The sequence below is a fragment of the Protobothrops mucrosquamatus genome, unplaced genomic scaffold (assembly GCF_001527695.2).
Source record: "Protobothrops mucrosquamatus isolate PMUCROS unplaced genomic scaffold, P.Mucros_1.0 scaffold850, whole genome shotgun sequence".
Classification (NCBI taxonomy): Eukaryota; Metazoa; Chordata; class Lepidosauria; order Squamata; family Viperidae; genus Protobothrops; species Protobothrops mucrosquamatus.
This window is the reverse complement of record NW_015387105.1, coordinates 80,488-105,559: the sequence shown is the minus strand read 5'-3', so window position 1 is coordinate 105,559 and position 25,072 is coordinate 80,488. Positions and strand designations below refer to the sequence as shown.

At 36.4% G+C, this 25,072-nt stretch overlaps 1 protein-coding gene across 1 annotated transcript in view; it reads left to right on the top strand.

Annotated features, from left to right (window-relative positions):
* The window catches only part of RYR2 (ryanodine receptor 2), a 207,825-nt gene extending 196,979 nt beyond the window's left edge, over window positions 1-10,846 (top strand). Inside the window, exons 98-105 of the mRNA XM_015819028.1 lie at window positions 540-600; window positions 1,062-1,208; window positions 1,750-1,884; window positions 2,298-2,454; window positions 3,518-3,582; window positions 5,971-6,038; window positions 8,670-8,721; window positions 10,751-10,846. Coding sequence (XP_015674514.1) covers window positions 540-600; window positions 1,062-1,208; window positions 1,750-1,884; window positions 2,298-2,454; window positions 3,518-3,582; window positions 5,971-6,038; window positions 8,670-8,721; window positions 10,751-10,846 — 781 coding nt within the window. The remainder of the gene's footprint in view (window positions 1-539; window positions 601-1,061; window positions 1,209-1,749; window positions 1,885-2,297; window positions 2,455-3,517; window positions 3,583-5,970; window positions 6,039-8,669; window positions 8,722-10,750) is intronic.
* Window positions 10,847-25,072: the final 14,226 nt, after the last annotated feature.

Here is a 25,072-nt window from a genome sequence, read left to right as displayed (position 1 = left end):
GTGATACTGTAATATAGATTTAGTACTTCAGTGAAAGAGGGAGGGAAAGAAGAGAGGAAACCTGGAAGTGTTCTCTGTTTAGTGTAAGAAAAGTCTAAAATGAATTAATGCTTTCTATCACCCAGAAGGCAAGAATCAATAAACTTGTATAATACCAATGAATGATTCTAGGCTCTTGCTACATCTGTTACTTAATTTTGCCTAGATTGAAATTTTTTCTGATCTTCTTTTGCTTCAAGATTTTATACATGATTTGTTTCCTTTGATTCATTTGTTAAAAACACTTATCCTTTTCCTATCCTTATTTTCTAAAATTAAAACCAGCCTAAAAAGTAAAGCCTGAAATAACCTTGAATACAAGTACATATTGTTTTTGTGGCCATAATATAGAAGTGTTTTGCTACTGCTTGCTTCTGGAACTTTTTCAAAATTTCCCAGTTAGCCTATATTCAGCAAAGTACCTAGTAATTGATGTTCAATGATTCATCTTTTCCATATTTAATTTGATCTCATTTCTTCTTTTATATGTGCTCTTTCAGGCTGAATTCTATTGACGTAAAGTATCAAATGTGGAAACTAGGTGTTGTTTTCACTGATAATGTAAGTATGTAATATCAAGTTAATATTAATTAGAGTACTAAAACAGAACTAGTTCAAATCACTTTTCAAAAATTTTCACCAAATTTATGGGCAAATAAATTGGATTGATGGATTCTCTAAATTTTTCCAGGAGAAGACAAATTCCTTAAGGACCTGTCTGGCTCTTAACAGTAATAGTAAAGCTCATGGGAAAATTTCCCTTATGTTGTTTTCTCTTGAGATTTAACTGAAGCACGGAATTAATATAATAAAGTTATGCACACTTTTATTATGAAGAAGTGACTGTATCTCTGTTTTGCATAATGCACTACCTTTTTATTCTTTCAATTTAAAATGTACATTATTTCAAAAATTGATTTAAAAGTCTGTTTGGAAGTTACGATTACAGCTTCAGTACAAAGACATTTTTATGTTACTATGTGTTCTTTTCTTAAATCTGTTTTCTTCCTTTTCTTCTAAAGTCTTTTCTGTACCTGGCCTGGTATATGACCATGTCAATCCTTGGTCATTACAACAACTTTTTCTTTGCTGCACACCTCCTTGACATAGCAATGGGATTTAAAACATTACGAACGATTCTATCGTCAGTGACCCACAATGGAAAACAGGTAATAGCTCTTTATTCTGTCATTAACTTTGTGAAAAATTACATGCCACCCTTTAAAAATAAGGTTTATAAAGAGGAACAGTTATATAACTATGCCAACCATGAAAGAAATCAGAGAACAATTGTTTATTTAAAAATTTGGAGGAAATGTAATAAACTCTGAATTCTACTTGTAACTCTACTTTTGCCTCATTTCCATAAGGTTCCCAATGCATTTGAGCTAAAATCAAAATTTAAGTATACTCAGATTTACATTTACTTGTTTTCAATCAGGATTACTCCCAAATTGGCATGATTTCAATTGCACGATTGTAATACAATTGTCTATATATTTTGCTCATGTAAAAGACTACAGTAAGCCCTACCCAAATTCAGTTGGAATTACTCCCATGTACCAGAAGATTATTGCTTTTCTTTACATAATTTGTAAATTGTTTAATATAAAATGGAAACCAAATGAACATTGATCTTATGATTTTTACAAAATAAGTTTACAATTAAGGAACTCCAAAATATTCATTAATTCATTACTTCTTCTTTAGCTTGTACTAACTGTGGGATTGCTAGCAGTGGTAGTTTACCTATACACAGTAGTTGCTTTCAATTTCTTCCGAAAATTCTACGATAAGAGTGAAGATGGAGATATGCCAGATATGAAATGTGATGACATGCTAACGGTAAACTTTACTTTTTTCTTCTAATTTGTTAACATGATTCTAAATGAGTAAATTTTTAAGAGTGGAAACAGTTTCTGTTTACAAACACAAAGGGATACATCAGCAACCCATGCAACCTTTCAGAATTCTCTTCATAAATTTTCACTAAATTCAACAAATGCTTTATCATAAGAACAGGTATAATACCATATTCCACTTAGAGAGTGTGAGTCACCCACAGTAACTCTGCTACTTTCCATGTCTATGGCAGAAATGGACTCCATTCAAAAATTAAAAGACTAACTGAACTATGACAAGAATTGAGTTCCCTCCCTCCCTCCTTCCTTCCAAATAAACTAGTAAATATTTACAAAAATAGAAGGTTCTGCAAAATGTACTTTGTAAACTGAGCATTTTTTTCATGTTGCTTATAGTGCTATATGTTTCACATGTATGTGGGAGTACGTGCTGGTGGTGGAATTGGTGATGAAATTGAAGATCCTGCAGGCGATGAATATGAAATATATCGAATCATCTTTGATATTACATTTTTCTTTTTTGTAATTGTTATTCTACTAGCTATCATACAAGGTATGCTTCCATTATTTTTATCAGTTTAAATGTTTTTTTTAATAATTACCAAAATCACCCTTTCCTAACTGATAACCTACATCTATTTTTTCTCACAGTGTGAAATATATGGCGAAATATGTAAACTTCTTGTACCTAATATATTTGCTTATATTCTTCAATCTTTGAAACACAATAATTTCAGGCACTCTTTCTCTAATTATTAATTGTTTCAAGACAACTTTGATTTAAATGACAAATAAAACCATTTAATCTGTGGGGAGTCCTTTTTTTTTACAAATAAAACAGGTAATGTCTATTTTGAAATTAATACTAGGTTTCAGGCTGGAGATTGTTGCCGTTTCATTTATTAGATTAGATGCCCCAAGGTTTTTTTTCCCTCTCTGCAGTTTGGTAAGGTAGTTAATTAAGTGCCATTGTAAATAAAGTAGCAAAGGCATGCCTTCATTTCCCACCCCCTCAACACACAGACTTCAAATGTTCGCTTTGGAAGACTTGATCATAATGTAAGGATGATTCCCATTGGGCCATTCTAGCAATTTCGGGGAATACTGCCAGACTGGTAGATAGAATGTTGCAATTCCTCAACTATTGAAACAGGACAGAATTTTGTTTTGTACTTTGAGTGTCATGAAGCTGCCACCAAATCTGTCAAGAAGTTCACTTTTCCTCATCTGTATTCCAATTTATACCCAACCTTTTCAAGGTCTACAGAAAGTCCCCCCATTTATCATAGGTGACAAGTGGCCTCTTAAAACGGGGAAAATTGTATATGCATAATACTACATCAAAATACACATGACGGTTTGGAACTGCTTTCAAAACTCAGGGTATATCACAAAAATTTTGTTGCTACAAAGAAGTCCAGTAAAGCTATGAATACTGTATCTAATAGTTTGCAGCATACTATCTGGCTATAGTATTTGAAAATCTCTACCAAATATTTTCAAAAGTACTTGGCACTTTGTGGTGAAGCATGAATCTTCATATTTAGCATTAATTTGTTGATTTGGCAGTTTTTGTCCTAGTTCCTCAAAAGTTTAAATTATAACCTTATTGCCAGGCTTGATTATTGATGCATTTGGAGAATTAAGAGATCAGCAAGAACAAGTTAAAGAAGACATGGAGGTAATAATTTTCTGTATTCCCTTTTGATCCATAAACATTTCTGCAAAATACCACCTACTCCATGCAGTGGCCAGAAAATAGTTTCTTCTTTAATGAAGAATAGAATTGAGATGCTGAAGCTACAGAATAGTTGGAGCTGCTTCACTCCTGTGCATGGAACTAGATTTGATTTGATCTTTCGCTATAAAATCATTATTGACTCACCTAGATAGATTTTCTCCATATTGATTAGTACTGGCTATCTCCGAGACCGCCTTCTGCCACAGATCACCTCTCACCGACCGATACGCTCCCACAGAGAGGGTCTCCTCAGGGTGNGAATAACGTGGTAATTTGTTTGTAAATATAAAGAGTATATTAGACATGATGGTTGTATAGTTGGCAACATATAAATTGTGTGTGCCTGTATGTTTTTTGATAAAACATTTATGTCTGAAATTATATTGTAAATTTGGTGATTGGATTTGAAAATCCAGAAAATTTCTCCAACACAAATACTGTGTCATGGTTCCGACAGATGAAACCCTTTAAAACAACTTCGAGGCATTGTTTACCTTAAAGAATCTTTTATTCGGGAAACAAAATATCGGCACTACATAGTTGAACCCAAAACTAAATTCCCCTCGCCTGGATACAAAGTAACAAAGTACAATTCCCACCCCCAATAAACAGTCATAAAGCACATTCCCCAATTAGCTTGAAGTGCGGGCTTTCTCCCCAGCTCTCCAGCCCACCAAAACGTTATCAGCTCAGGACCCAGTTTGTCCTTGGATTCCCACGGCAGAGTTATTATTATTATGACTAACTGAACTCTCATCCCAATCCCCCTTCCCAGCACCAAATAAGTCTGAAAGCATAGAGAAAATGGCTGCATTTTCATCTTTGTCAAAGCAAGAACATCCGATGTTAGCAGTGTTGAAATCCGCCCCCCCTTACAAAAAAGGACAAATCCTGTAATGCAAACAAAATCACACATTAGGGGTTGCTTCTTGGTTTGTTAGGGTGTTTCTTATAGAACTTACTAATGAGTCTGTCAGCTTTTACATCGCTACATTTTACCCAGGTGGCTTCAGACAACGGATCCCTTTCCATTGCACTAAGTACTGTAGCTTCCCTTTAAAAAGTCTAGAATCAAGAATACGCCTTACTTCATAGTGAGTCTGTCCTGCTACTACGAGAGGTCCAGGGGCCTTCTTAGGGGGAGGTCGTAAGGTGGAGTCCCGAAAAGGTTTCAGCAGGCTACAATGGAACACAGGGTGGACTTTCCCTAAGAGTCTGAGAAGCTTTAATTCTACCATGACCGGGTTAATGATCCTTACGATGGGGAAGGGTCCTAAGTATTTCAGTCCTAACTTCTTACTAGGTAACTTAAGTCGTAAATATTTGGTGGACAAATAAACCTTTTCCCCAACTTGGAATGACCTTTGAAGAGCTCTCTTTTTATCTGCTTGCTTTTTATATGCCTCAGAAACCTTTTTGAAAGCAATTTTCATGGTTCTCCAGACTTCTTCCCACCCCGTCATCCACTGATCAAGAGTTTGGGAAGTGGAGGGCCCCTGAGGATATTTGGGTATTAGGCTGAACTCTTTTCCTGTGGCCACTTTAAAAGGTGTGAAACTGGTGCTGCTGTGAACAGAGTTATTGTAAGCCACCTCTTCAAAAGGGAGGAGGTCAGTCCAGTTCGTCTGCTGATAATCCACATAGCATCTGAGATACTGCTCCGCCATTGAGTTCGCAGATTCAGCCATCCCATTGGTAGATGAGTGAAAAGCCGACGACAGTCCTTGAGATGAGCCAATTAGCTTAAGAAAACTCTCCAAAACTTGGCTGTAAACTGCACCCCCCAGTCTGAGATTATACGTTTTGGTGCGCCATGTAGTCTGGAGATGTCTTTTAAAAACATCTTGGTTAGTCGCTGGGCGGATGGGAGCCCTTTGCAGGCAATGAAGTGAGCCTGCTTTGAAAACAGATCTATCACAGTCCAGATAACTGTATTTACCCTACTTTCAGGTAGATCTACTATAAAATCCATAGCAATTTTTTCCCATGGTTGAGAAGGATCCGCCACTGGTTGTAATAGTCCAGGGGGTTTCCCTGGGATTCTTTTCATGGTGGCACATACAGCACAACTCCTGACATAGTTCTCTATGTCCCATTTCAATCCCGGCCACCAAAATTGTCAGCGGATTAGGTGTAGTGTTTTTAAATATTTAAAGTGCCCAGCCTGTTTTACATCATGGCCGTGCCGGAGTATGTTAAGGCAGAGGGTTTCAGGCAAGTACAACTTCTCCTCTTTGTAAGCCAAACCATCCCTGCATGTTAGGGAGGTTTGATTGTCTTTGAAACATTGGTCGGTGAGGAGCTCCTGTTTTATTTTCTTTGCCCCAGGGTCGTCGGGGTTTGGGGCTCTCGAAGATGGGACTCTGTGCGGCGTTGGTTGAAAAGCAGTTTGTGGAGTAGATATAATTGCTTCATTAACTTCTTCTGCCTCTCGTATTGGGGCAGTCTGGATAAAGCATCAGCTAAAAAGGTTTTTTCCCCCCAGTATGTACTTTAGGGCATGGCTTTTCAACCTTTTCACCCATTATACCACTTTTAGGAAATGGCAATATCCGAGTACCACCTAGCCTAGCAAGGTGTCAAAAACTTGATGACCAAAAAAAAAAAAAGGAAAAAAGTGATAAAGTACAGGTAGTCCTCGACTTACAACAGTTTGCTTAGTGACTGTTCGAAGTTATAATAGCACTGAAAAAAGTGCCCCCCAAACCACAGCAGAGCAAGACACCTGCCTGCCCACCCGGCGGCACTCTTCCTCCTGTCTGAGGTTTTCATTGTTGTGAGCATTTCTGTTGGGGATTGGCAGCGGGGGTGGGGGGGTGTTTGGTTTTTATTCCCCCATCTGCTGGGTGGTTGCAGCAGGTTTTGGTCACTTCACATGACCCTGGGACACTGTGACCGTCATAAATATGAATCAGTTGCCAAGCATCTGAATGTAAATCACAAGACCCTGGAGATGCTGCAACATTCCAGCTGATCGGTGCTTCTTCTGGGCTCAGCAGAAGCGCCAGGATCAGCGCCGAGCTCCAGCTGGAGCCTGGCTCTGATCCTGGTGCTTCCACTGAGCCCTGACTGCAGCTCCAACCATCTCTCGCTCAGGCTTGTGCGGTGCTGCCACCGGTTCAGCTCATTCCCCTCCTCCACTACCACTTTTCTAGGGTGCTTGTGTATCACCTGCCAGGTGCCAATGTACCACAGGTGGTACCCATACCATTGGTTGAAAAGCCCTGCTTTAGGGTGAAATTAAATCGGTTAAAGTATTGCGCCCATCGTACTTGTTTCAGGGACAATTTGCAGGGAGTTTTCAGCACCTCTAGGTTTTTGTGATCAGTCCATACCTCAAAAGGCATCTTGCTCCCTTCTATATAGTGTCGCCAGTTTAATAGCGCCCAACGAATCGCGAAGGCTTCCTTCTCCCAAACAGCCCACATCCTCTTGCAATCAATGAATTTTTTTGAGATGTAGGAGCAGGGTTGTAGGACCCCATCCTGGTTGTTTTGCAATAGCACAGCTCCGACGGCCACGTCGCTGGCATCGGCTTGAATCACAAAGGGTTTTCCTGGACAAGGATGCTTTAAGACCGGCTCGACCGCAAATAGCCTTTTCAAATTCTCAAAAGCAGTTTGACAGTTCATAGTCCATGCTAGTGGCGGCCCGGTCACAACTTCCTTCCCACTTTGCCTGTTTTCAGTAAGTCCGTAAGGGATAAAGCAATTTCAGCAAAGGAGGGGATGAACTGGTGGTAAAAGTTGGCGAATCCTAGAAAACTCTGAAACTGTTTGCGAGTCTTTGGGGGCTGCCATTTGATCACGGCTTTCACTTTAGCCAGTTCCACTTCAATGCCCTCACTGGAAATTCTGTAGCCGAGATAATCTAGCCATGTCTGGTGAAACTCACACTTTGATAGTTTAACATAAAGTCTGGCATTTAACAGTTTCTTTAGTACTTCTCTCACTAGTTTTACGTGGTCAGCCATATTTGTGCTATATATCAGGATATCATCAAGATACACCAAAACCTCTTTGTATAAATGGTCATGTAGTACCTGATTGATCAACTGCATGAAGACAGCTGGAGCCCTCTGTAGTCCAAACGGCATGACTTTAAATTGGTAGCTCCCCATGGGACAGTTAAAAGCAGTCTTCCACTCATCTCCCTCTTTTATCCTCACTCGGTAATATGCCTCTGTCAGGTCCAATTTAGTGAAGATACTCCCCTTTGCCAGGTCGGTTAGTAAGTCCTTCAGGAGGGGGAGAGGGTATTTGTTTTCCACGCTCACAGTGTTTAATTCTTTATAGTCTACGCAGAGATGAAGCGACCCGTCTTTTTTTCCTTTAAATAACACTGGAGCTCCCACCTGAGATTTAGCCCGTTCAATAAATCCTCTCGCTAGGTTCTTGTTCACATACTGCTGCATTTCCTCTATTTCAAGGGGGGACATGGTATACATCCTTGGTTGTGTGAGTTTAACTCCCGGTAACAGTTCAGTAGAGCAATCATTAGGCCGGTAGGGAAGCAGGGTGTCACATTCTTTCTCACTAAACACCTCCGCTAGGTCCAGGTACTCGCTGGAGATGAATTTCTGGCAATTCAAAAATCACATGCTATAAATCCTATTACATTACATATATGTAAATCCTTAAAGAATGCCTGGAATTTAGGCATGCTTTACTTTATTTCTGGATTGTGTTATCATTAATTTGTTGGTAATGAATTATAATGCTATTGATTGTACTTTCTTGAGAATTCTATTGACCTGAAATTAGATCTTGTTTTAGCATCTCAGTTTGGAGAATTCTCTTCAACCAGAACTTTATAATTAAGTTTGATGGGAAGAGGGGAGGAAACAGTCCATAGACATACAGCTTATTTATGATCCAACAAACTTTGATGATTGTCTGAACTAAACTCAGGCAACCAATTTATAAAATGTTCAAAATACTTACATATCCCAATTTTATAGGAAATAATCCATGTATTATTTTGTATGTTATCAATAATAATAATAATTGTTTTGTTCTTTATTTCAGATTTTTTCTGATGTATCTCATTAATAAAGATGAAACTGAACACACTGGTCAAGTAAGTTAACATCATATGGATCATGAACATTGTAATTATATTTCTTTGCTGTTAATGATTCAAGCAATGGCAGGACTCCATATACTTATACAGGGTTTCCTGCCTGAGCAGAGGTTGGACTAGAAGACCTCCAAGGTCCCTTCCAACTACTACTACTACTACTACTACTACTACTACTACTACTACTACTACTACTACTACTACTTCTTCTTCTTCTTCTTCTTCTTCTTCTTCTTATTATTATTATTATTATTATTATTATTATTATTATTATTATTATTATTTTCTATACCACAATGCTCATCTGAGCCTTGCTGAATTAGCTGGATGCTTGAGATGTGCATTTTGACTAATCTTTCTTAATATTCAAGATCACAATACCTCAAACAATATATCACGATCACATGAAGCGTTAGTACCACTTTATAATGCCTTGTAAGACCATCCAGTTTTGGTTGCCACAATATAAAAAAGATGTTGGCACTCTAGAAAGAGTGCAAAGAAGAACAACAAAGATGATTAGGGGACTGGAGGCTAAGACATACGAAGAACAGTTGCAGGAATTGGGTATACCTAGTTTAATGAAAAGAAGGACTTGTGTGTGACATGATAGCAATGTTCCAATATCTAAGGGGCTACCACAAAGAAGAGAGGTCAATGTATTCTCCAAGGTACCTGAACACAGGACAAGAAGCAATGGATAGAAATTAATCAAGAGGAGAACTAACCTAGAACTAAGGACAAATTTCCTGAGAGTTAGAACAATTAATCAGTGGAATGACTTGCCTCCAGAAGTTGTGGGTGCTCCAACACTGGAGGTTTTTAAGAAGATATTGGACAACCATTTGTCTCAAATGCTTGACCAGGGGATTGGACTAGAAGACCTCCAAGGTCCCTTCCAACTCTTGTTATTCTTTTATTTTGTTATATATGCAAGGTATACCTACATCTATTTCCAGGCACTGCTCAAAGGAAACCTCTGTGGCCTTTTCTAAAATGCTAGCTAAGGCAAAATGCTCTCCCAAGTGCAGCCTTTGGGCCTGAGAAGTGTAGATCCTCTATTCTTACCTAGACTAGATTTGGCCCTTTTAATGGATGGCCAAGGTAAGGCAGTTGAAATGGGTGTGGTTGATGGGGGTGACATGTTGGGAGATTCTCTGCTGGAAGTTGAGGTAAGGTTTACAAGTTAGATTACAGGAATGATTGGGTAGTATATCAAAAATTCATGCCGAGAACTGGATATTCTTATCATGCTAGGGTTCCTCACATGTCTCCATCATGTTCCTTTATACACTTATACATATTCTACTTTCTTTGAATGTGTTCCTATTAAATTATGCAACCCACATAGTTCCTTTTTTGAAAAATTAAAATTTAAAAAAGCAGACAAATAAATGAAAAATAACTAGGGATGCACCAAATGTTCCCTGATATTTTCAGTACAAGCCTTATACTTTTGGAGTCTCCATAGGAATATACTTTTTTTTTTCTCAGATTTCTTCATAATTTCTTTTGCTTCAACATTGTCACTTGTTCGATTGTACATCTTTATTCTAACCTATTGTTTTACCCTACCATCAGCTAATTACACTTTGAGTTTTATTATGTAACAATTCTACATAGCCAATTTCCAACATTAATGACAAAACCAGGACAGATTGAAGACAGCCTTTTCCTGGACCAGTTATATTGACAGAACAATCAAGGAAGCTAAAGTTAAACACCGTTTTATCTAATTTCTCTCTCTTTTTTTATATACAGATGGTGTTCTCCTTGAGATTGCTGGATATATATATATATTTTGCAAAATAGTTTCTGGTTTCAGATTCACTTCAATGGAAACAAAAATCTTGAATGATATCTTGAGCGGGAACAGGAAGGGGGTCTATTTGCAACTGAAACATAAAACCATTTCTTATGTACAGTAATTTGGAATATAAACAAAGCTTCTCTGATCATTTCAAAATGAGGGTTGAAAAATTCCAGATGGCATGAAAGATGTTGTAAAATTGTCTTCTGTGTTTTTCAGGAGTCATATGTGTGGAAAATGTATCAAGAACGATGCTGGGAATTTTTTCCTGCCGGTGATTGTTTTCGAAAGCAGTATGAAGATCAGCTTAATTAATTATAATTGAGGACCATCCCTTGAGATTCCATCAACACCTTTCCCAATTCCCTTGGGAAGCATTCATCAGATTTTCCAGACCCGTTAAACAGGGTGCTGTTTGGCGCACCAAAACCTTTTTTTTAATGACTCCTCTGTTCTTTTTCTTCTGATTTTGCTTTGAGAACAATGAGAACTTAACTCTAGCAAGAGAAGAAAAAAAATCCTACACAACAAATCCCCATATGTCACATGAATACATTTACACAAAAAAGAGACTTGTGACAGATTTTTTTTTCCTTCTGAGACTGCCTGATGACTTCCTTAAATAGGAGAACATATGTGGAATAATGTGATAGTCACATTTCTTCAGTCATTTATTTCATCATCCTGGAAGGAATTCTGTGGTTTGCAGAGGGCTTTAAAGGATTCTGGGGGACACTAAGTTGTGGGGAAATAGTGCCTTACTATATGTAGGTTGAGCTATGCAGAAGATGAGTGCAAGAAGACATCTTATATTTTCTTTATCTGTCCTCTTTTGCCTCCCAATTTAATATTTATTTTATCTTTTGGAGAGATTTGGGTGGGATTTGGTTGTGCAAACCTTTTTAATAAGACGATGGCGTGTCTCAGGTTAAAAAGTAGTAGTTGGGTTTTTTGTCATTAAGTTAAATTCACAAGAATCTTCCTCTTTCACTCTTTCACTTATTTTGGTAATGCTGTGATGCAGCACTGTAACTTTATGAAATCTTTGTATGAAAACAAAAACATTGCAGAAAAAAATGTTAAAAGGAATTATTTCATTGCATGTTTATTATGCAAGTTTAAACAACAGAAAGCAACCTTTTGAAGTAAGTTGATCAACATGAAAAAAAAATCACAATAATATTCATAGTAATCAAGTGTTGTGGGCTTTATCGTACATTTTGAATCAGTGTCATCAACCCACAAGTTATATATGTATTATGAACTTGCCAGTAGTTTGGTTTCATTTTTATTTTCTGTTCCTTTTGTTGCTGTTCATTTGGCCATTTGTGATCATTAGTGGAATTAAAGCTTTTCTTAAGTTAGTTTTTAAAATCAAAGGTTAAAGCAATATCCATTCAGGGATTTCATTAGTTGCATCATGAAACACCAAGAATGTGTAACACTCCATGTTGAGTCCTTTTTAATTGTAACACCAATCAAATAAAAAGAAAGATTTGGAATGGAAGTAGAGTGGTTTTCCTCTCCCTTGGCTTTGTTGTGAATCATTTCAAAATGAAGAGTTTGTGATTTTGTTTTTTTTGGTGAAATTGTACAAAATGTTCTATACTCCTCATAGTGGTTGCTTTGGTTCCCTTGAATTTTCCTCCTTTTTATATTAATTGCAAATCATTTGCTTATCCACAGTTTATGGTACAAAAAGATTTATTAAGTAATTCTGTAGCTAAAATGAAGATAGCATCCTGCGCTAGCTTAATTTCTAAAGAAACCCTTAAAACTGGAGATTAAAGTTCATGTATCTATTGAACGGGACTCTAAATCACCAACCCTATACTGTAATAAATTTGCAAGTTTTGCAAGAAGCCACAAAATTATTTATCATAGGAAAAAATGAAAAAATCCAGAACACCTGGTTACCATCTGGTAGTCAATAACCCAATTGGTTTGTGACTATTGTTTGAAATACTGAATATTGAATGTCTTTTAATTTTTCAGTGATATTTTATTGTGTGAAAATTCAGGCTTCTACTCCAGCTTACATGATCGTTATACGGTAGAGGCGTAAAGAAACTAGCTGCAAGATTACCACGTATTAGAGATATTTTGTACTAGGCCAAGTAAGCAAATTAGCCTCTACTTTGAAAGGTTACTGTTTATTCAGTTTTTGATGATCAGTGAATAAGAGGACACTAGAATATTTTTATTTAATAGTTTAAGATTACAATGTTGATATATATTTCATAAGGAAATAATTTCTGTAGCATTAGATAACCTAATAGTTGAAAAATAACATGTAACATACTTTTTGGTTTTGCAAGACAAAATTAATCTATTTCTGGTACTTAACTTAAAAAAACATTTTTACAAGATACAGATAATTTCATCAACAATTTGCAGATCCTTGTTTTAGATTTAACTTCTGCTACAGTATTCTGAGTAACTATATTCTTCAAAATTGTCTTGGTCTAATTGGGCTTATCAGGTAGTCTTCAATATTGGACTGTTTGTTTAAAGTTTTATTTAGAGTCCTTATTGCATGTAAGGACTATTTTTTAGTTACCTTACACTGTCATGACTTCTATAGCCGAATTTGCACCATCAGACCAAGTAATTGTGCAAAAGTTTCTTTACATTTTCCCTATAGCCCTAAAATTGCAGTGGATTGCAATAATAAGATAAATTGTGGAACTCAAATTATAGCTGAGCATTTGCTTCTAACTCTTACCTTGTGCCCAATTTTCTCCATACTCTTAACAAAGTGCAATACTGAACCAATTGAAACATTTTTCTTATTGATCTTAGATTTTTAAGGTTAGCAGAGAAGTTTCTTCTGCATTTATTATTATATCTCATTTGTGTTGTTCTTAAATGTCTGCCATTATAATGAATTGCTGACCTCATCTATTAAATTACCACAACCAATAATATTTCTTTTATGTAGGTATTTATTTAGCTCCCAGTTACCTGATACAATTCTGGCAACCTTCTAATTATGTTAATTTCTACAATGATTTTGAAAATTTTGATTGTTTCTGATTTCAGGCTTTTGTTTTCTGTCATTTAGCATGCCTTGCACTCAAAGGCATCTATTTCACATCTAATAAAAATGAAATTAATTAGAACATTTAATGGAATTTAAGGATTAATTAATTATTATTGAGTAAAATGCTCTCAAGTTCTAAACTGAGAATGTTCCTGAAAGGATTGATTTGATCTTTAAACCACTGAAAAGGGGTTAAATGGTTTGTGTATGCCTGATTAATTAAATTAATTAACTGCTGAATAAAAGAAATGAATCTACTGTATAATTATGACTTCAGTATAAATTAAACTGTTTCTATAATTTCTCTTGTTTTCTAAATTTTGTTTATGAAGAAATGTATGGGAGAGAACTATTTGAAAATAACCAAGGTAGAATACAGCTCATTGTAAGGAGTACAAAGGATGTGTACAGATTTTTAATGTTATAAGCATGTGTTCTACTCTTGAATCTAACAGAAGTCTATTTAACCAGAAAAAATGCCTAAGTTTCAAAATAGGATTGCTCTGGTTTTTGTTTTTTTTTAAATTCTTGGTTGTTTAGCACCATTGAAACCTAATAATCTCACTAGCAATTTCTGTGATCAGTCTTGTGGTTTGGTAACTAAGCAGCTTGAACCATCCTCACACCAACATAATATTTCCTCCATCACAAAGCATAAATAATCCTGAATTTAACAGTTTTTCAAAGAACATCCCCATTCCTGGATTGTTAGGGATGAAGAATCAGGACAATGTGTTAAGTTCTAGTTAAGCTGATTTATTGCTTATGCTTATTCATAAGAACCTAGTCAACGAATGGTGAAGAGTTAATGGCATTCAAGGCTGCTTGTGCAAACTAATGACTTCAAGTTGATTCCTTTCTTGACTCCTCCCCCAGGCTCTACATCTCCTTCTCTTACATTGATCTTTGCAAGAGAAAACTCAATATTTCTTCTTCTGCAAATCAGCTTTCTGGGATAGATGTTCCATTTGTTTATGGGAGTGTTTGTGTGTGTGCCCTATGTTTTAGTCTATTGATGAGTTCGACTATTTTGCTCCTCAGCAAATGCAACAAACAATGCAATGTGAAAATGATTAATGTTTCCTTAAAACATTATTTCTGCAATTGTCTGATTGTCTTTGATATTACCACAACCAGGTATAATGCCCTCACTTAACTAGACTACTAACAAAAGATTTATGCTTGTATTGCTCCTTGTAAGACTGAGAGTGAGCTTAGAAAAAAAAGCAGTTTTGTGGATCTCATTAATCCAGTCAATCCAGGCATGAAATCTACACACTTCAATTTGGCTCTGAGATTCTTAAAGCATTGGAGCATGATACCAATACCTCATAAATATTTAGATACTTGCACCAATATGAACTCTCCTCTTCAAAGCAGAACTTCAAAATGACAAACATGGAGAAGTCTGAGATATATTCAGGAAGTGATGGAAAGGAACTCAATGAAAGAATATGCAGAAACTCCAAAGTATCTATAAGTGAATTATTTCCAACAAAAAAAGAGAAGGATGCAGGAAGGATCGCTCAAAAGGATTAAATCTCAAATAATTAAAGAGGAAGGCTCAAGCATATAAACCCTTGGTACTCCAGGCACAGGAAAAAAAAAAAGATTAAAGCCATCTTGTCATGAATAGACTCCAAGTGTTTAGGACTGGCCTAGAGAATTATATTCACCAAGACTTTTTTTTGTGGCAGGAGAGGAATTTGGAGGCATGAGGTGGGCTGGGAGAGGAGAGCTGATGAACTGTTGGAAACCGCTCCTGTAAGCATGACAATGCTGCTATCTGAATGTTTTATCTCTACTGCTAAGCTCCAGTTGAAAATTAAATTGTTATATAATTAAGAATGGAATGTGAAAAAACCTGTCCTAAAAGTGTTGGTGTAATGGTTAAGGCACAGGGCTAGAAACTGGGAGACCATGAGTTCTAACCCGATCAGTAACATACCCATCTGAATGCATGCCATAGAGGAAAGCACCACTTAACAATATGTATAAAACAAAGCTACACTTTTTCTTTGCTGCCAGGACATGGCTCATTGGTATAGGTCAGGGGTAGGCAACCTTGCTCTTTTATGACTCGTGGACTTCGACTCCCAGAATTCCTGAGCCAGCCATGCTGGCTCAGGAATTCTGGGAGTCGAAGTCCACGAGTCATAAAAGAGCCAAGGTTGCCTACCCCTGGTATAGGTGTTCACAACCAAATAGTGATTAAATCGTAATACATAATATATTAATTGTACTGCAGAGGGGGGAAAATCAAATTTTCTTTCTCTGTTAGTAAGCATTAGGGAAGTTAATCAGAAGGCAATCTGTCAGCAGTATTACTAAAGATATAATAATAATAATAATAATAATAATAATAATAATAATAATAATAATAATAATAATAATAATAATAATAATAATAATAGAAATAAGAATAATATTTCCCTTCAACTCATCCTGAGCTATCCTCACTTAGCAGATCCAGGAAAGTAGTAGGACATTAGAAATAAGGTTCACCCTGCAACTTGACTGTATCTTACTAGTGGCTGGGTTTCATCACATAGCTTTTGGGAATGCTTTTAAGTCAGGCACCTGCAGAAGTGCTATGGCTTATAAAATAGTAAGCTAATTTTCAGTGTAGGAAGATAGCCAATAACATTAATTCTTAGTTTAGCTCAATTCACAAAAATCTCCAAACATTTGTGCCACAAAAGAATGGAACTTGATAGCCTTGTCCCTTATAAGCACACCAAGAGGAATGTGTAACATCAGAGCTGGAAATAAAGTGCATGGATTAACAGAAATTAAGTAGCAATGTACTTTTCCACCACAAATTAGGATCTGATCCAAGGAAAGCCTCCCTCAACCAGTAATACTTGTAACTGGCACCTAAGATTCTTTAGAGACCCTGGAACAGATAGTATTTCTTCATCCTATTTCAGCTTCTGGCATTGGGTGCTGCATCTAGGACTAGAACATATTTATTTTCAGTTTTTCCTATTGTCAATATGAGTTTGAAAAATTATCATTATGTTATATACTTAAAATTAATACTAGCTAGAGAAGATAAAATGTATAAAAAATATAAAAGAAGAAAAAAAGGAAAAGAAAAGAGGGTAACCTTCCTCTTTGTTCCAGCAACTATAGATAACTTTAACAACTTATCACCATTTCTTAAACTAAAACAAACCATCTCTTCATTCCATATCCCATCCATTCTCTATCAACAGATTTTTAAAGACTCATCACTTCATCTTAAATCAGCAAAAATCCATAAAAAACATGTTTAACAAAATACATCTAATAAACTTTTTAAAAATCCTTCCTTTTATTTTTATATCCCATTTTCTACCTTTAAAGAAAGACCCCAAGTTTCATCTTTTATACCTATTAAGTAAAAAAAAATCCAATAAAATTATCATAAATAACATTTTGAAACTATTTTAATCTTAATCAAATGTATGACCTCTCTTTCCCTATCTCATAGATGAGCAAAACCTTTACAATATCGACATCCAGTCCTAGTCACAAAAAAATCCATTAAAAATGATCAGAGATGATAACCCATCTATTTTAACCTTGATCAAATAAACCAACTTTATATTCTTTCCCCTGTCTTCCCACAATCCGTTCTCTTTGTCTTTTCTCAAAATAGTTGACAAGTCCCTTGATCCCAAGAGCTGTGGTGGCACAGTGGTTAGAATGCAGTACTGCAGGCTAACTCACTTCTCACCCCAGGAGTTTGATTCTGAGCGGCTCAAAGTTGACTCAGCCTTCCATCTTTCAGAGGTCAGTAAAATGAGAACCCAGATTGTTGGGGGCAATATGTTGATTCTGTAAACCTCTTAGAGAGTACTGTAAAGCACTATGGGGCAATATAAAAGTCTAAGTGCTATTGCTATTTCTAAATCCTGTAAAAAAGGTTATTAACAATGCTCTTCTGGATTACTATGTCTTTTTTACCTGGTTTTGTTTGTGTATCCAGTATTTTATCTTTTCCCATCTTCTTATAGCTTCTCATTTTTAGATCCACATTTAAATCAAATTAGTCTTTTCTAATCAGACTTCTTCCTCTTCTGTGACATCATCTAGTTTATTTATAATATATAACTTTAAAATGAATTTCTGAGCCCAATATTAATAAATCTCTCAGTGGATGCATTAATGCATTTATTTCCTTCCAATCTTGTATTCAATCTTCAAAGTTATCTTATTGGTCCCCCCCCCAATGGATAAACATAAACTGTTTCCCATGGTAAGGATTCTCATGTTTAATTTCAAGGTCTTAATTCAAGACTATTTGGATCCTCAGTCCATTCAAAAATTTCTAAAATTAACACTCTGATCACCTTTTAGTTGTATATTCTGATTTTTGGGGTCAAATTATTAAACTCATAGTTAAAACTTCTTTCTTAAAGGAATGAAGAATTGAAGAGGTTGGCCTAGTGGTTAAGGCACCAGGCAAGAAAGTGGGTGACTATAAGTTCCTTATCCATGAAAGCCATCTGGGTGACCTTCGGCCAGCCTAACACGGCCAATCTCACATGGTTGTTATTGTGGGGAAAATAGGAGGAGGAAAGGGTGCTGGATATGTTTGCTGCCTTGAGCTATTTGTAAAAATTGTAAAGGTGGACACAAACAAACAAACGTTATCACAGACCATCTCCCAAAAGGATGCAAGTAATGAAATTGCTTGCTAGGATCAATAATTCTTGCAATATCTTATCAAAAGATAGCTGTACTTTTCTCCTATGTGACTTCCTTCAAAGGTCCAATCTCTGCTAGCATTCTTTTTTGAATCATTGTTTTCTGTGGGTGTTTCTCTTCTGGGAAGATTTGGGCCCACTTCATCAATGGAAAAAGTAAAGTAAGTCCATTCAGCTTCCTTCCCTTGATAGTGTGTACAGTGAATTAGAATAATCAATACCATATTTGCTTAACTGATACTGAAATAAGCCATCAGCAAGTTTAACAGCTATCCTCCCTCCCTCTCTTTAATCAGAACACATGTTTGGTACTGGCTATGTAGGGTCAACTATATTTGCCCTTGTAGGTGAAGAGGAGCAGGACATTTGCAAATCTGTCTGGCAAGAATTGGGAAAATCCTGCACCTGCTCTAAGGGGCATTCCAAATATTGCAAAATGTTTATCCATCCCTGCCCTAAGAGGAAGATGCTGCTGCAATGATAACAAAAGGTATGATGCCAAAAATGGTCATCTTCAAAGAGCAGCTAAAAATATAGCTATCAATTAAATGAAATTGCCCAATATTCAGGAATGTTGAGTACCAGTAATGAAAATATAGAAGTTACTAAATTTGTTTTGGGACTTTGAAGTGATTGATGGAAGCATGTTTGCTACATGACTTGGATGCTGAACAGCTGTGGCTCTATTTCTTACAGGGCAATTTCACTGTTCTTAATGCAGAATGGAAAGAGGACCTGCCTCAGAATATAAAAGCCAAAATTACAGTTCAACCTAATGCATCTATTAGCAGATAACAAATTGTCATGAGTTTGCTCCTCTCAGCTCAGTTTATGAAAATAGGTCTTTGACTGTAGTAGTGTTGATGGCTTTTAAAATGTCCTTATAGTTTGAAAAATATATTAATCTTTTGATCATTAAGGTCCGAAGAATGCATCTTTCTCGTAAGTTGAAACTACGCGTTAAATGTGAGGAAAGAAGCTCTCGACATAAAAGGTATGCTTTGTATAGAACGCCATGTCTTACAAGGTAGGGGAGACTCTTTTTTCCTACCTGACTGTTTGAAATAGGCAAAGCAATTTTTTATATGGATAAAATGGACTAGAAAAGGACAGTGTGTTAAAAGAGTTTTACATGAAAGATAAATTGTAATAATAGAAATATTAAGAACAAAGTAGATGGACAAACCAGAGCAAATGAACCATGATAGGGCAGAAAAGAAAAGAAAAAGCAAGATCATGAAGAGAATTAAAATGTGTAATTAAGGTATAAGTGATATGTAATTATGGTGGAAATAAAATAATATGAGCAGAATAAAAATAACAAAAGTACAACAGCAGAATATAGAAACCAAGCTGTATCCATCCATCCATCCATCCATCCATCCATCCATCCATCCTAAATCTTAAGACTTTGCCTCTCATCTTTTTGAGTCAATAGACTCTGAGTCCTTACTTTGCAGCCTTGAGACTGGAAATACATCTGCTTCATGTTCATAACAGTTCTGTCTGGTTTAAACAGTGCTATTCCTGTCTCACCAACTTCAGCCCTTACACTGAACATACATCCATGTTTTTTTAAAAAACTTTTCAGTCTAATCAATAGTCTTGGCGTTCCATGCAATCAAATCTTAACCGGGTCTAATCCTACTTCACTTTTTCAGGATTGGCCACGAATGACTAGAGATTGCCAACTGCTATGTCAACTACTTAGTTGCTCAATTAACAGAAAGTGCCAAAGATTCTTAAATCATTATTCTGCAAGGTCATACATTTTCAAAGACCATCTGTTGAGATCGACCACTACACAAGAAGTTTTGCTTTTCAGCTTGTGGTCTTAAATTCTTTTAATTGCATTTAATTAAAAGCAAAATCTGAAATAGAGCATTCAAAACCATCTGTATAGGCATCTCCTTTTATAGGCATCTGCAGCTTTGGCTGCTTTTGTCAAAAATGACAAAAGGAACATTATACTGTGATAGCACAATCTACACCCGTTTTAGATATGTGTGCAATGTCACAATGCAAATACAAAAGGGATGGGATTTGCATTGTGATTCTGCTCTTGTCAGACTGACTGGTTTGACACCCTCCGGGCAGATACCATTATCATTGTCATTATCATATGCTTCATAAGCACCAATTCCAAATAAAGTCTTATTTTAGTTTTATTTTTCTTCTATGCCCACGATGTTTGTAAGTGAAGAGGCAGAATAAAATTAGTTGTGTGATCATTTCTTCTTGGCTCCTTATTAGATTTGTTTAGTATGAGTACTAAAGTTAAAAAAATTAGTCACCTTGTTTAAAAACTGGTGGTGGTGGTATTTATTGCTTAGTAATATTTTAACAGATGTTGTGGTTAAGACATCTGGCTAGAAACTGGAAGATTGTGAGTTCTAGTCCCTTCTTGGGCATAAAGCCAGTTGGGTGACCTCAAGTCTATCACTTTTTTTCAGCCCTTAGAAGCAGGCAATGGTAAATCACTTGTGAAAACCTTGTCAAGAAAACTGCAGGGACGTGTTTCTGAGAGTCAGACATGATTGAAAGGAAGAAAAAACTAATAATCTAGGATATATATGGGAGTCCAGCAAAAAGATTCTGCTTATTAGACACCCTAGAATTATTTTAACAGCAAGGGATAATCTGTATTGAATGTTCATCTCCCAACACTGTTTATTAAAATCTTTATGTGTCCTTTCCCATTTTCAAACGCTGTTTCCTGTTTGGTAGAATGTAAAAGTAAAATGTAAAATGTAAAAGTAAAGCTGTAAGCTTTACTCAAATTGCATTGGTGAAATGGCAAGGCAGTATATAAAATTGCATTGGGATTACCTCTCCATTGGTCAGTAGATGGAGCTATTGCTATATGGAAACTTTTTGGAGATAAGTGAACAGCCAACTTTGTTCTTTATAATCTGTGTTATAAAGATCTGATAATCATCTCAAGTTCTGATTGTAAAAAGGGTTGTGTTGGCCTACCCCACAAGTTCTTTCCTGGGACTAATGACATGTTGTATTAAATAAATGACATTCTGAGTATGCTATGGGCATGCACTTAAATGATCATAGGAACAACAGTATCTTGACATTTTATTCTGTAAAGATTCTCAGTCATCCAGGTCATAATTGTCTCAAAAGTGCTTTTTCAAATGGCAACTGGACAGTTTTTTCTTTAAGGAAGACATTTTGCTTCTCATCCAAGACGCTTCATCAGTTTTGGCAGGATGGTGGGAGCGATGGAAGGATTAGTTCTGACAGGATGGGGGGGGGGGTGATTGGAAGGATCATATTTCTTTGCAGTCATCTGGTTGTTAGCACTCTCCCTGAGAGCTCTGGACGACATGACTGCAAAGAAATATAATCCTTCCAACCCCCCCATCCTGTCAGAACTAATCCTTCCAGTGCCCCACCATCCTGAAAGAACCGATGAAGTTTCTTAAATTAGAAGTGAAACGTCTTCCTCAAAAACAAAAAACAAAACAAAAACAAAAAAACCCGAGTCCAGTTGCCTTTTGAAAAAGCACCTTCGACGTTTTAGAGGTGTCAGAATAATCACACATTTAACAAATTCTTCTTTTGTCCCCCCTTTTTTTCTTCAAAGCCAATTGTCTCAAGAAATGTTTATAGTACTTGGAAGGGTAGTGATGATAGTACTATAAAGCTATCTAGAACATCATTTAATATAATATTGTGTTTGGCATCATATTTCAAAAGCGGCTTGCAAGTGCTGCCTTTCGATTGAAGGTGATTGGCCCAAAATCTTTCAGCTAGCTTTGTGCCTGAGGTAGGACTAAAATTCACAATCTCCCGTTTTTTTAGCCTAGGATCTTTAAGCACTATGGATCTAAATTCAGTTAAGTCATAATTCAGAAACTTAAAAAGCAGTTGCTAATCTCAGACAATTAAAATATCTGGGCTTACTTTCTCCACAAAATTTATGTATCAGAAAGGATCTAGCAAGCCATCTTAGCTTGATAGAACAAGATTATTACCTCTGCACAGAAAACTCACATGCACTTATACTGTTTTCCTGAGAAATCCATGCCATGTAGGAGATGAAACTGCTTTCTTAGAATCAAAATGGTAAAGCTTGGTGAGCATACATGGAACTAGATGTGTAATTCTGGGCATTTCACTCTGTATATAAAATTTAGCCCATTCCCAACTGCAAACTATCATCCTTTTAAATATACATGCTCTGCTCACCTTGTCAAGAAGTATTGAAAATATTTGTTTATTTGCTACTAAGACATTTTAGAACCTCAAGGAAGATAAGACTCCTTCCTCTATTTAATGCACAAAACAAACTGGCACCTTAGGCAGGTCATCTTCTTGTATGTCTTGAGCAGTGGTTCTCAACCTGTGGGTCGGGACCCCATTTGGGGTCGATCGACCATTTCATGGGGGTCGCCAAGCAAGGCTGTCCGCCATTTTTTTTGTCCGCCATTTTTTTTCCTTTTCTGGCGGGTGCCTTACCTCCCTTGGGCTGGGCCAGCTGGTGGTCGGCCTGCTCCGTCTCTGCTGCTTGCCAGCTACGTCTCGGCCAGCGCAGGGGGTGGAACCACGCATGTGCGGCGCTCCCGGGCAGGGAAAGTCCTCGACTTACGACCGGTTGGGTAGTCCTTGACTTACGACTGGTTTAGTCCTCGACTTACGACCGGTTTAGTCCTCGACTTACGATTGGTTTAGTCCTCGACTTACGATCGGTTGGGGTCGCGGCATTAAAAAGGTTGAGAACCACTGGTCTTGAGCTAATTGCAAATCAAGTCATTCTTCTTAGCTAGATAATAGACCTGGCTATCAGATGGACTAGGGACACACAGTTTTGACAACTCTTTGGATATTTGCATATGCATTTAAGCATGTGGCGTGTTAAAGATATACTAATTTTATTATAAAGTCTTTGCAGTGTTTTGACTTCATGAACTTTGTTAGGAAAGAACTTGCTATGGAAAAACTGAAGTTGATTCCAAAATTCCAAATATCTGCTTTCCATTAAATTACAGTGAGAGTCAATCTGTTCTTCAACCTCTTTAGCGACAGGTTACTTTCAAAAGAAGAAATTCATTCTTTGGCATTTGCTAGTGTCTCCCTGCTGAATTATTTTTGCATGTTCTTTGACATTTACAATGTCATTTTCCAGCCATTTACATTTTCCCAGCAGCTTTTACCATCTGAAGGACTGTAAAACCATATAAATGAATTTTTATATGTGGGCATTCTGACATTTATGTCTTAATCCTTATTTAGAATTTAGAAAATTCCTGCATAGCAGTAGCCAAAAAGATAAAATTAACAACAGTACAACTTTGATAGCAGGCACTTCAGAATTTTTTTAGCCATACATCTTATACAACTTTTGCTATACTGTTTTGCTAAATTAGATCCAAATGCAGTAATGATTTGCAGACATTGCCTCATACTGTAGCTTCAATTCCATTTACTGCTTGATAAACCATTTTGAAACACTAGTGGTTTGTTCTCTAAATTTCAAGGAACTGTGTTTAGAAACAAGAATAGTAGCTTAGTTGGAATATAAGCTCCAAATTCTTTCTCCATGTTAAAGCTCACAGGTGGTCCTAAGACACCCTCTCTAACTCAGCCTGATACCATTATTGTATGCTTTGAATAGCAGACATTAAATATGCCAGTTTAAATTTTTCACCGGAAAACAAGATAAACATAAATAAATCAGAAGAAATTTATTTGGACAGAGATTATGTGTATTTCTATCATTTTTATGTCTAATTATTTAATTTTGGATAGCTAGGTGAAGTGATCTTTCATTGTAGATGAGTTATTCATATTCATAAACAAAAAGTTTTAGCTGTTAAAATATTATTTTTTTATGTTTATTATATAAAATGAACACGAGTATATAAAATATTCAAATTTATTACATGGCTTCTGAAAAACATGGGAGCCAGGTTTTTGCTGTTGGTAATGTTGACAGGAAGAGAAAGGAGGCAACTATTCTCAGCAGCCCCTCATGCCACCAGAATGTTTCACAGGACCATGTGGAAGCCTTCCCACACTAGTGTGATATTTTACCTCAATTAATTGAAGCTTGAGTGTTTGCCCACTTTTTTTGAAGATGTTCTTCTATGGATTGGACATGGGTTAACTGATTAGTCCGTTGAAAACTGATTACCTTGGAAGTGAATTTTTCAATCAAGTGATTTTTTTCAGATTTTTTTTCTAAAGATCTATCTTTAGAATATCATACATAAAACAATCGAGTGAGACAATCATAATGCAAACTCATTGGATGACCGTGTTTTACAAAGGAAGACTCAGTTAAGTTCCTGCAGGCTTCATCAGGGGCTTGTTAAACTTTCTACAATGACATCAGCGGCAGTAATAAAATGCTGGGCTTTGATTTTCATTCTCTTATGCAACAAGTTGGCTTCCTCATCTATTGGGCAAAAGCATTGTCATCTTGTTAGCATCTGAATAATGCTGATCACATGGAAACCAATAATCATTTGGAAAAAAGAGAAATTCTGAGCTAGAAACCTGATTTTGCATCCATTCATTTTATTCAATTCATTCCAATAATCCAGAGGCCTCTGCACGATATGTCAAAGGAGAACAAATTGTATTGCACTGTTGTGCAACAAGTTCCACCTGTTTTGTATATGTTGCAATGCGTGAATGAAAGATACTGCTTTTGTCATTTTTATAAAAGCATCAGATGCTTCAGGGACTCTGCATTAACTCCACATGAGATGAATACTATGTAAAATTAAAGAAATCCTACCCACTCAAGAGTGGTAGTAGTGCCATTGTGTACACAGAAAATAAAGG